At 45.8% G+C, this 13,468-nt stretch overlaps 1 protein-coding gene across 1 annotated transcript in view; it reads left to right on the top strand.

Moving 5' to 3' along the window:
* The first annotated feature begins 237 nt into the window (after positions 1–237).
* The window catches only part of LOC119434494 (sulfite oxidase-like), a 24,652-nt gene continuing 11,421 nt past the window's right edge, over positions 238–13,468 (top strand). The window contains 2 exon segments of the mRNA XM_037701642.2: positions 238–2,417; positions 6,132–6,341. Of these exon segments, the coding sequence (XP_037557570.1) occupies positions 2,184–2,417; positions 6,132–6,341 (444 nt within the window). The 5' untranslated portion in view covers positions 238–2,183.

Below are 13,468 nucleotides of genomic sequence, written 5' to 3'. Positions count from 1 at the left end.
ATCTTCTCGTTGGATATGAAAAGCCTCAGCTATTTCCCCAACCCTCTGGTCATAATTACTTGTCCTTTGCTTGAAGCGCCTTCTTAAAAATGTTTGGTGACCTTCTTTGATGGCTAAAGGGAGTACTGTGTTGCTTCAACACAGTACTTTACATGCTCTGGGACCTCCTTCTGTATACTTATGTAAGCTGTATTCTACTTACGAAAGAAAATAAACTGAAACTGAGTACTCCGAGATATAACTGAAAAAGTAAATTTTGTTTGCATGAAACTTGCCCTTGCTTATGGTAGTAATTTTGTTGAATAATCAATAATAATTCAAGCACGGCTTCATCTCATTTATTCTTACTGCTACCCTATATACTCTTGACCTAGTGCAACCCTCGGTGTACACGCTTGCAGCATCCTTCTATTGTTTACTGTATGGCTTACAGCACATGTGTCCATGCCTGATCGTGCTTTGCATTTGTGCCGAAAATGCTGCAGTCACAGCACCACTTTGCTGAAATTATAGTCATGCTGTAATAACAGCAAGAATACTAGATATTACATGCATAGAATGGGGAGCGTGAAACAAAATTTACGTACAGCCACCAGCATTGATATATATAACACAAATTGATTGTTTCAAACAAAAGTAGGAGAGTTGAGATTTTCCTCTAGTTCACAATAATGTCATTTTAAACAAAAAAGGCTATGTAGGACATGAGCACACAGACTGTGAGCTTTGCACATCATGAATGTGTACCACAATTGCTAACAATCTTTCCAAGGTTGAAAGTTAACAGAGACATGCTGCTCCAAAGATACCTTGCCCAATAAATTTATTTATAGTTGGCTGAACTGGTTGACTGAACTGATTAAAGTAAGCTGCAAGCACCTAGTGCTTTGGTGGGGTCAGCCAGCCTTTGACAAGATCATAGCTGCACATTGTTCACACGTTCATTTTTGCCTGGTGTTCTCAGCCAGGGTAGGCTTGAGCACAGATGGAGTTTGCAGTGTGAGATTATCTCAGCCTTATAAAGCCATAGACATACCTAGTTGACATTACCAATTGGATAGCACATGTTTATAAAAGTGTGTGTTTCATCAAGACATTATGCTGGGATAAAAATTGAACAAATGTATCTGCATATGCATTTGAAACGCTAACTGAAAGTGGACCACTGATATTTTCTTTACAATATACAGTTGACTCCCTTTTAGAGGAGCATCGTGGGACTGCTGTTTGTCTAACAGAAGTACACTGAATTTATGGGAAACTAAGTAAAAGCCATGTTACTGTTTCACTTATTAAAGAACTTGACTGTATAGAGCGTCTATTAAGAGGATTTAGCTGTGTTATGCTTTGGGGTTTAGGCTCTGTGAAAGCCCTCTAAGGATCTTGACGAATTGAGTGCTCATTGTGGTTTCGTTTATTTTCTTTCTCGCTCTTCATTCTCTTTGTTTGCTGCTCAATCTAGATCATCACATGTATAATCTTAGCCAAAACTCCCGTTTCCACCCTTGATCAAACATAGGGTGAGCATTGTTCTCCACTCAAACCTGCTGTTCTCCTGCAAGACACTCGCTGTTGCACGCTTTGTATACATAGCTTTTACCTGAATAATTTGGAAACACATTGTTTTAAACAACTGTGCCATTGGCACAGCAGTCTTGTTCAACTTAAGCCGTTATATGAAAAACTTAACTCCGTTATATTAAAAAGGCAACATGGCTGATGTAAGCAAACTATGTCTGTGTAAATCTGCAAGGTAAAGAAAGTTTCGTAAAAGGAAATGTTAGCAGTTGCTCGAAAAATCGTGTGACTGTGATGATACAAAGGAAACCCATATATTAAGAATCCATATAGGATTATTTTGTAATGTGATGCTCTTTTTTTTTTTTTTTTAGGTGGATGCCGACTTTCCCTTTTATGGCTGGTGTAACTTTTTTTTTTTTTTTTCTATAAATACAAATGCTTGGTCAGTGTGCTGAAATTTTCTACATTGACCGCACATGAAAGGTCATTGTGTCCTTGTGCTCTACAATGGAAGCTATTGCTATCAACTATAGTTCTGCAGTTTTGCAATGGGAATTTGTTCATTGGCAGCAATCTATGTTTAGTGGAGATGGCAAGGATCAGTTAAGGAGGACTTGTAAAAGCATGCTGGGTTACTGGTCTTTTGTTGCTAAGCACGTTATATGAATGCAGGAAGTAACATTGGTGTTTGCCTTTGCCAGCACAGTGAGTTATTCTACGTGCGGAACCACATGCCTGTGCCTGACGTGGACCCAAAGGACTACATTCTAGAGATAGAGGACCCAGATGGTAAATGCCATGCGTTGACCCTGGATGAAATCAAGACCAAGTTCTCCAAGGTGTCCATCACTTCTGTTATCCAGTGTGCTGGCAATCGACGCTCTGAACAGAACAAGGCAAGTTGGCAATGCATGAATAGTTGGTAATGCTAGTGTGCAGTGAGTAGTGTAAATCGGTAGTTCTCTAACTGTTTAGCTGTCATGGATCCTTTCATCTGCTCACAAGTTATCTATGGAACCTCTCAATGTCGCCTATTCTTAATTTTTTGAAACAATGAGAGCATCAAAAAAAAAAAAAAAAGCATACATCATGCTAACTGCATGGTGCATGACAGCTAAAAGTGTGTGATCCTGCCATAGTTATATTAATTCCTTTATGTAACATTTATGCCCTGTAATTAATGAGGAAGCGAATGTTGCATCTTGAGAACAAGGCCGTGCACACCAGATTCTAATCGTGAAGCTACTTGTGATTTCGTATGAGATCAGCTGTGTCTGCTTTTTGTTTCCTGTTACACCTACTCCTGAATCAATGTTTACAGTGTTGCATAATATAGAATATTCTATATCCAATTTCTCGTGCATGTGCGATTCATCTCAGTGTAGTGGTTGAATACCACACAAGAGCTGTGTTGCTGAAAGCTGGTCACGTGCTGCTAAATTGGCTCTTCCAGCCTTCTTCATTCTGCACTTTGCATTCGACTCGGGTTAAGCCTGGTCTACCATTGTCGCTTCTCTGGCAACTCAGCAGGTCTGTCTCTCCTCCTCGCCCCTCGTAATCTGGAGTGCTCAGTGTAGTTGGCTCTTAATGGTGCAGTCGTTGACAGCAGGACCACCACTGCCATTTTTATCCTCCTGCTTCATGTCTGAAGCCATGCTGCACTTGGCACACATCTTAAACTGGTTGAATTAAAAGGTTCTTTCTTTAGTCCTTGTGTTGTTACGCTAGTAATCATGTCTTATGCTCATTACCAACTAGCCCAACTTTCTGCCTTAACTAAATTGTCTTGTTGCACTCTCTAGGAATTTAGCTTTTATACTGCAGTTACTGGGTCAATGGGTAGCCATAAAAAAAAAAAGGGGGGGGGGGGGGCGAATATTTTGTGTCCAGTACTCCTTTAATTTTAACAGATGATACTTGATTATGTGTCACTATGGCCATTGCATAATGGCCCTCAACATTATGCAGAACTCTAGCGGTCCACAGGCCACGGTTTGATGAACATTGCTCTCTCTCTCTCTCTCTTGCATTTACACTAAAGCATGAAGTCAGAGATGTAAGCTTGATCACTTTTGTTGGGCAACTAATGACGTGAGGAAGTTTGAAGACTGTGTACTGATTTGACATTCATTATTTGCAGAAAAGCAATTGAGGGGGTAAATTAGTGTTGATCACTTTTTAACTTCCAATGTGGACTGTATATTAATTAATGTCATTTTAATACTGCTAGTTCCAATGACATTTCTTTTTTTTTTTTGACTGACAACGATTATATCCACCACCTAAATGACCTTAAAGTAATGTAGCGGAACGAAACTATCTACAAATTCCTCTCGACCGGGCTTATGACGTCGCATCAAGATTTTTAGAGAGGCAGTCGGCATTAGCTAAGAAACAACCTACACCAGAATCTGATAGACCAGCCTTTATAACAAAATATTCCAATGCCCTAACAAACATAAACAACATCCTATGAAAATACCACCCAATATTATCAAGTAACGAGCGTCTGAGAAAAGCATTCCCAGATATACCAAGGGTTACCTATCGCCGCAACAGAAACTTCAAAAGACATGTTAGTGCATGCAAAGTCAGGCAACATCATTCCCCCCTAATAAATGCATGCTCTCACCCCAGGTGCGAAACCTGCAGGCATCTTCAAAGTGACCTTGAAATTAAAAGCATTGCAAATAGCTACACACACAAAGTGAAAACTAGCTTTACTTGCACTAGTTCCGATGTAATTTATATGCTTGAGTGTTCCTTCTGTGAGAAACAATAATTCGGCGAAACGGGACAATCAATGAATGTCAGGTTAAATGGACATCGCGTGGACACAGCTGAAAGGCTTCCCAAAGCCATTGCCGAGCATTTCAACCAACCAGGCCATAACTTTGATGAACTTAAACTCTACATACTACAGTCAAATTTCCATTCTGTGCGAAAGAGAAATATAGAGAATCATACCTCATCCATAAGTTCCAGAGCACGGTGTAAAAAGGAAGGTGATCCGACGGCGGTGCGAGGCGCGGCCACTTTGTGTGACTCTACGCACGCCGCTGCCGCAAGGGGCAGCACCTGTTCTGGGGACCATTTTTTCACTCGCTTTGCTGGCGCTTTTATGGGCATGCGCGGCAGAAGTACTTTATTTCGATGAATATATGTCGTTATCCTGCTTAAAACGACTCTACTTGGTTGGAGGAACGTCCCTTTATATTTCTGCCGACATTACGATTGACTCCGACGCGGCGAGCAGCGGTAAGCGCAGGGCGCCGTCTGCTCGAGCAGACGACGCGTCTCTCTCGTGTTCGAAATGACGGTGTTTTGACTATAAGTGGCATGAAACCTTCTACTTGCTCAGGATTTGGCGTCTAAATAACGAAAAATTGCATATCTTTTGGGTATGGGTGTTTAAATGCTGACGGAGGTCGTAAATTATCCACTATTGTGCCACTTCTCCAAGGCCTCCTGAACACGTGCTGCCCCTAGCGGCGGCGCTCACTTCCGGTCACACGAAGTGGCCGCTCTCTCGCCCCAGCGCGGGCGCGCCGTCGGAGCACCTATCTTCTTGCACTGTGTTCCAGAGATTGCACCCAATAGGCATGAACGTTTCAAAGGGAGCTTTAGAATCTATTCGCTATGCTAAGTTTCAAAGTATAGGCAACAGCACTTAGTTTTACCTTGATTTGCTAAGTTCCTTTTTTTTTAATTGTTATTGAGTTGTCAATAATATTCCAACCTTCCTTTCATTCATTCCTTTTATTTTATTTATATGTTTTCTCCTTTTTTTTCCACGAGCACCATTTTTCTACGACTACTTTTATTCTCTCTTTCAGAACCACGATAGGAACACTTCCAGCGAAATATATACCCCCCCCCCCCCCCCTGCCTCCTTGAAAAGAACCTACAATGACACCTGAACCGGCTAACACACGGCGCTGCCTCAAATTCCTCCAGTGACGATCAGTAGCGCATTATCTTTCTTTTCAAATCTACACCTTCGTCGCTGCCACCCCCTCATTCTTTACCTCACCCACCCGCCTTACCTCCTCTTCCCTTTAGAAGAACTGTATCTATATATACTGTGCCGAGGAGAGCATATGTTGCCTTGAAAAAGACAAGTCCACTTGTCGAAACGTTGGCTCCTGCTCTCACCTTGTTCTCGTGTTGCTCATCGTCTTGAATTTCCATCTCCCGCATTCCCCGTGTTTTCTCTGGATTTTTAATTTGTGTATGACTTGTATGACATAGAGTAATAATAAACTAAAGCCAGCTTCTCAGACAAGAAATGCCAGGAGAAAGCTGCTGCTCAATGGTAGATTTCTTACAAAATGGTTGGAAAGTCGATTTGCGAAAAGCAATCTTTGCACTCCAGCATTTCTGGTTATATCACATTCTGTTGACATAGCACTCGTTACTGTCTAAAGCGTACTATCAACAGTGCTCAGCTGTAACTTAACTATGAATTTGTAAAATAGGCAGGCAGTTTAGCCATCTGTGATGACTGAGCATAGCTAATTTACCAGAAAGAATGAGCCAACGTCGATGTGGTCAATGCAGGCCAGGTCAGAGGGGCCATTGATGACATAGCCGGTGTTTTTTCCATGCAGATTAAAAAAGTCAAAGGCCTCGACTGGGGTCCCTGTGCCATTGGCAATGCGACCTGGTCCGGGGCAAGACTGGTGGATGTACTGCGTTATCTTGGAGTTGACCTTTCCGACAAGCGCATCCAGCACATAGTCATGGAGGGCTTAGACACAGACCCTACAGGGACCCCCTATGGTTCCTCTTTCCCAGCAAATAAGGGCCTGGACCCAAAGGTCAGCGCGTAAGGTTTTTAAAAGTTTTGTGCAAGGAATTAAGACCTGTACAGTGTTTTAGCTACCTCTGCAAACTAAGCACACATCATGAACAATATGCAGATATCAGCGTTCTTGACAAGGGACGTGTTCAGTGAACTGTTAATATCATCATGGCAAAGAATATGCAAATATCATTGATGCATACAAGTTTTCATTGATGAATTCTTATATTGGTGTGCCCACACAAAAGTGCACCTCATGTGGTGCACTTTGTTGCTCCAGGAAATTACAGTATAGAATATAGCACTGCCTTTTCTGTGAGGTTGGTGTCAAAAGAAATTTTGTGTATATTTAATACAGCGTGGTGGAGCATATATTTTAAGATTGGTATGTATGGTTATACTTTCCACAGAAACGTTAATATAAGTGTTGTCAGGGGAGAAACACATTGCTCTACCAATGCAATAAATGCCATTTTGGCGTGCCATATTTAACCCTTTCAGGGTCAATGATATACATGTACATCCTCCGCGAACGCCTTCAAAATGGTCAATGACGTACATGTACATCCTCACTTGTACATTTAAAAAGCGCACCTCTTTCGATCATTTCTTTCGCTTGGCATGTGCTGCCACTCGACAGGAACACGTGGAATTTTTTACTTGCGCCGATACCTCTCCGTTTTTTTTTTGTTTTTTTTTTTAAGGCAAACGGCACGTCGGCTATCGCTCGTGCATTCAGGCACGCGCGCGGCGGCGGCAAGTTTTGGTTTTCAGCTGTGGCGGCTCCCGCTTTTTGCATGCACTAAACTGATGGCTATCTGGTTTCAAATCTCTCAAAGGGTGACCGCTTGTTACTCGATCGTTTATCGCTTACCGCGGAGCGATTACACCTGTTCCCGGGCAGGCGCGTATATACACAAACAATGCTGCCATTTTTGCGTTTCCTTTTTTGGAGATAACAAAAGCTCTATCGCACCTTGTTGGAGATAAGAAAAAAGCTTCTTGTTTCAGTTTCCGGACATACACACAGCCATTTTTCAGTGCGCTTATCTTCTTATTCATGAATAAACATTGTGTATTTTACAACACAATTTTTTCGTCACTTTACGGTCACCCTAAAAAAATTACGACCATTTTTTCTAAATAGGTCCTTTGGAGAATTTAAATCGGCAATAAAAAAATCGACCCTAGGGGGTCGCATTTGGCAAAAGGATTCGACCTTCAAAGGGCTAAGACATTTAATTTCATGGTCTGACTGTGCGTGTATGAAGTACAGTACTTTGTTATTGATTCTTTTTAAGTACTACCATTAAAACTACATAATGTTTGCAGTATTCTGCAAAATAAATTCCTGGAAATGTGGCTGTACGCTCATCATCTGATCATACTGTCCTTTCTTTTGTCATTTTCTGTTTCTTGATTTGCAAATCCCACACCGCTGCAGTCCTTTGCCTGGTTGCAGTTAAAGTGCACACAATGGTACTTAGAAGTTTTCTGAATTGTTCGCGGATTAAATGATGGCCTTAGAAATTTAGGGACTTATGAATTGCCTATCTAACAGTCCAGGTGGCTGAAAAATGTTTTGTAATGTTTGCTGCTACAGCGTAGCACAACAGCTACATTACAAATACTGTACGATTCTTTGCTTTGGTAGCATGAGGGACTCCTCATGCTAAATATGGACTCCTCTGCAACACTAATCTTCCTTGCTTGCCACATTCCACTGCAGCAGTTGAGATTGTTCTTTAAAGTAACACTAAATTAGTTTAAGCTGGCGAGGTATTCTTTGAAATACTTATTAGTATTCATTCAGCAGAAAATGTCTGTTACTGGTTTAGAGAGCGAAAAACAAACTTGGATTTTAATGCACCCTAATTGCAGCGTCTGTACTTCACCAGTATGAAGTCATGAATTACAAAGTATTTTTTGTATTCTGGCCATCCTTGCACAGAAGTTATCAGAACTTTCCAAGTTAAGTCATAAAGGGGCCCTAAAACACTTGTCGAACATATTAGGGAGTTTTAGAATAGGGGCCCCAAACGTTTTGAGGCCCCAAAGAAATAGCGTCGACACCACTGCGCTTGCGCGAGACGCTAACTGCGTTTGGGTTTTGCGTTGGGCACGCTATTTCACTGATTTTTAGCGGGAGTAGCCACTGTAGCGGGAGCCCCAAAAGCTTTGCGTCAACAAACATGGTGGCACCCATCGAAGCGACGGCTCTCCAAGTACCAAACTCAGCTTGATTCTTGGTAACGCGTGAAGTTCGTAAGCTAGGAGAAGTGACTGCGGTTATCGCTTTCTCTCAACTAACGTGTGTAATGAAGATTGATTCATTAGACGCCGCTGATTCCGAATTCGATTGCCGATTTCATCGCTCGTAGGCCTAACGTGGATTAGCTTGGCTGGTGAAGGCACGTCAAGTTGGTTACTCAAAATTAGGCGCAACAAATCGCTTGCTGCTAATAGAATAACCTCTCAATTGTAATTAAACGCAAAACCACGAAAGTCAAAATTACTCTTTCTATCATAAAATGGTATAGTTTATTTTATTATTTATAATAGTTTTTTTTTGACACCGTAGTGGCGCTGCAAGCGCAAGACGCTATTCGCGAACGCAAATCCCTATAGGCACCGGGCGCGGGATGAATTTGGACCGGTGGCGCCTTCATACGGTGGCGCGCGAATGTAATGGCATGTGGCGGCCGGGCCGCGCGCAGCAGGCGCTGCCGTGAAACCAAGTCTGATCAAACATGTTGCGTTTTTGGGTGCACCAACAGTTACTGAAACATGACTGAAGCTGGTTAGGCCATTCAATTTAACCGTTGTTCATCGCGGCATCGCGTTTTTTAGGCGGAAAGTCTCTATATGTGCGGTCTGTATATAGGCAACAGCGCGTTCAGTGCTCAGCAATTGAAATGCGATACTCGAATCGCATGGTCGCCAGCGCTTTTTGCACTGACTGTAAGCGCTGGGGACACCAAACTGATGCATTGTGGTGTAGAGTGAAAGCGAGAACCTTCGTAACGCACTATGACTGCATTTTGTCCCACGGCGCTCACGTGTGGCACGAAAAAAAAAAAAAAAAAAAAACGGCGGCAGCCGCGCGCTGCCGGCGCTTCAATCGCCGGGCATTGTACATTTCCGACGCTGATTTGCTATTGTCTAGTTGTTCTAACGTTAATAAAAGAGCAGTTCATACGCAAGAGCTTCGTGTCCCACAGGCGTGTCTTCTCCGCAGTGTAACTAACGGCTGCGGAGCTTGGGCACCGAAGGCGAACACTCAGATTTGTAGTCATTTTGCCGTCTTATCAGTGTATCAGTCTTCCTTTTAATGTACAGTTTCCTTCCTAGCAATTCCCAACTCCGATTGCGTCCGGCACATGACTGTGCTGTGCATCGATGGCGAACGCCAACGCAGTGGCGTGTTCACACTCGCCGCCACTGACGGCTCCCGTTGCGCTAAGCTATATAAAATGGGCCGTGACTGAAGATTGGGCTAGCTTATAAGCAATTAAGAATGGAGGCATTGCAAAGATAAAAGAACTACAACGGACAGAGAACGGGAACTTACTGACCCATGTGCGATCGGCGAAGCAGCTCAAGAAACAGGAATACGTATGTCTCCTTTTTTTTCTGTCCATAATTTTTGTGTTATTCGCATATTTCCATAATGAAATACGCGGTAATGTTAAAGCGCAAAGCAAAATAACATCTGGAATATAACAGCTGGAGTTTTACGTCTTAGCTTGCTGCGGTTAGCTCCGTTCGCGTGGTGCACTTGCATCTGAATTTGCGCTCGTTTTCTGCTTTATATTACTACCTGATGCCACGAATGTGATCTGCCTCGTACAAGTGACGACCTTTCTCAAAAGCAGACACACGAAAATGCGTTTTCCGGTGCGTCAGCCCTTAAAACCCGCAGTGCCAAATAACTGGAAGCACCGAGCGCCTTCGTCCCGTCGTCTGCTTCACATGCCAGTGCTCTGACGGCTGCCGTTCGCGGCGCTGTTCGCCAGCATATCGCTGGCATATCGCTAGGTGGCGTATGCCACCGCCCGGTTTTAAAGGGTTCAGCCTCATCCATCCATCCATCCATCCATCCATCGCCGGCGCGCCGCTGGCGCCTTACAACGGCCGCCCGGTGCCTATTTTAAAACTCTTCACTCTTGCATGCCCCAACGCTAATACCCGCAAAGCTCTTTGGGGCCCCTATTCTAAAACACTCTATTAAGAAAACATTTCTGATCTGTAGATGAGGCTCCTGTGAAGATGTGAGCCATATATTATTGAATTGCATGCAGCAGGGAATTTACAATCTCGTGTCAGAAACGGTAAAAAATTGCTTCATGTCTCCTTTGCAATGTCGTCAGCAGCTAAGCCACAAGTGGGAGCTAAAGAGCTTAATAGGTATTGGCAGATTTCGTGATCTCGAGTACATTCTCAGTGGTACTTGTGGGTTCTTGGTGTCTCACAGGAGCCCAACCAAAGGGGTTCGAGCATAGCGAGCCACAGGGCCGCTCGCGCGCGAGCTCAGAGGCCGCAAGGGGCTCAGTAGCCCTGAGTTGACGGAAACCGTTTACTGAAACCGTCGGCACCAGCACTGCACAAACGCGCGCGCGGCGGGGAGACAAAGCACCAGATTATAGCACGTGCTCAAGGGGGACACGCCGCTAGGAAAAGTCCCGGCGGCGCTAGATAACCAATGGGTCATACGGCATAGGCGAGCTGTACGACCTCGCGCGAGCACTAATGGCAGTCGGCTTAGCGTCGGGAAATGCAAAGTACGCGCTCTTGAGCTCCAGTCCTAGTCACAAGTTGTCGGCACAGCATGTACAACTCACAAGGCCGGCATTCGAGCCAGGTGCTTCGCGTCGTCTGCTACAAGCGCACGGCGCTAAACGCAGAGCGCCCGCGTCGCGCGTAAAGCTACAGAGCCTGCTTAATCGCAGATGGGGCATACCGAGCGACGAAACGTCGGCCACAACTACTGGTGCCGTGTAATGCCATGAAGTGATGAAACTAGTTGCGGGTAATTGAGCCATAAACCGGGTGCCCGCACGGCACCTAAGCATCCGCTACTCTGTTATGCACAAATCGCCCGCGGCGCCCAGCAGGTGGTCAGACTGCAAAGGGACGCATACAGGAAGTCGCGTTCTCGGATCGCACAGGCGCGAAAATACTTGGAGTCAGTAACGAAGGCCCTATAGCACATCACGTCCGCGGCTGGATGCACAGGTATACTGCCGAAGCGACACATGGACTCTGCGGGACAGCGTATAAATTTGCGAGAGCGCTGAGGAAAAGTCCCGCACAAGCCATGCTGGCAGTAGCCGGCTCGTGCGTCGGGCGAAAGCGGCCTAAGCGGCGGTCATGACTGTGCTCTGGCGCAAACGGCTGGCCATTCGCTAACCAATCGGGCCATCTAATGGGCGTCAGCCCGATTTGCCACCGTGCACATTTTTTGCTTTGGTCGCGCTTACGATGCTGATATGCTGCCAACGCCTGTTCAACCTGGTCGCTCACAAGTGGATTCTGGGATGACTCGTTAGACAACAGATGTGTTTTCATTGAACGCTCTGTCGGCTCGCATGCACACAGTACTGGATTCCTGCCATGGCATCTCGCCGATAAAAACGCTTTAACATGATCAAATATATAAGCACGATTGAACAATCGCTCTCTAATTCTCGCGAAATTTATGGCTGGTGTCAATTAACCAAATCCGCTGTAGCATCAAGAGATGCTAGCACGTCATGCAAATCGTCGGCTCCGGATGCACGCGTGGCGGGAAATAGCAATAAAGTACGCGCTCTTGCATCCGCAGCCTGGGTAGGCAAAACCAGCGGAAAATGGCACCGTGCGACGACCTCGGGCGCTCGGCCGCCTGCGTTGTATTCCACTAGCGTTGTAGCAGACGACGCGAAGCTAGGCCCCGTGCGCCGCGCCGATTTGGACGGAGGCATCGGCGGCACGGAACGCGGATGTATGTACATACGTACCGTGCGCTGGTCCCGGAGAGAAGTCAGAGCCACGCTACGCCGCTAGCGCCCCGCCGTCAGCGCCCCGCCCTCAACGCCACCGCGGGAACCGGTTAGGCGGCGCGACCACAGGCACGCTTCGCCACGCGCCGGCACGCGCCAATGCGTCAAAACCGTCAGTCGCGAACGGGGTGACGCGTGCCGGCACGCGCAAATGCGTCAAATGCGTCAAAAGCGTCAGTCGCGAACGGGGTGACGCGTGCCGGCGCGCGGAGATTTTGCCAGCTGCCGATGCTAGAAAACCAGCGGCGCGAGCCGACGCGACGCCGGCGTCCACCAATCAGGTCCGCGAAGCCTCTGGCTGCTATTCCTGATGATGGCCGCCGATGCGAAGCCGCCGACAGCAACGATCGTCCGAGTGCTTCGGACGCGCGACAATGTTTCTTAAAGACAGTGTTGTGATCACGACCTACTGGTTGTGATACTAGGCCGACACGACCCACGACCGTGGGTGGTGGAAGTGCGACGAGAATTCGTGCCGCGTTCGAACGACGCCGCCGAACCCAACCTGCCGGCCCGCTGGATTCCGCCGATCTCAGTGCGATCGTCTGCTAAAGCATCCAACCGAATCACGATTGCAGACGATTGCGGCAACGCCTGTGCTTGTTGTATGTGTAATTTCTTGTGCTCGAAACGAATGGAAACTTGCTTTCGAAGTGCGAAGTCTGGATAATCAGCACTCGTCTACCGCCGATGTTGTTTACATTACGCGTAGGCCTAGCGCCGCTAGTCCGTCGAGTTCGACCGGCGGTGAACGAGCCCAGCTGAGAAACTCTGCCGAAGGAAATGAAATTTCAGTTACGTTTTGCGCTGCTGTGATTTGAAATATGGCTCTCCCGACTTCGTGCTCTTTTGTGTGGTGTGGTGTAAATGAACCGTGTGGAACTTCAGGTGGTGAACCGCGGCGTGTTTCGTGTGTAAATTATGTGGTCTCGGGACTCGGGTTTAACGGGCGAGCTCTGCGCTGTTTCCAGCGGCAAAGATAACTTGCGAAAGCGAAAGACACTAGTAGCCGAACAATGGGAAATACGCGTACATCTTCAGCCATGCCATCCGTTTAGTTGAAAGTGCACTCTTCGATTCGGCATGTGAAATCTAGTTCAGT

Source organism: Dermacentor silvarum, unplaced genomic scaffold (assembly GCF_013339745.2).
Source record: "Dermacentor silvarum isolate Dsil-2018 unplaced genomic scaffold, BIME_Dsil_1.4 Seq1125, whole genome shotgun sequence".
Classification (NCBI taxonomy): domain Eukaryota; kingdom Metazoa; phylum Arthropoda; class Arachnida; order Ixodida; family Ixodidae; genus Dermacentor; species Dermacentor silvarum.
This window is presented reverse-complemented; position numbering and strand designations above follow the sequence as displayed.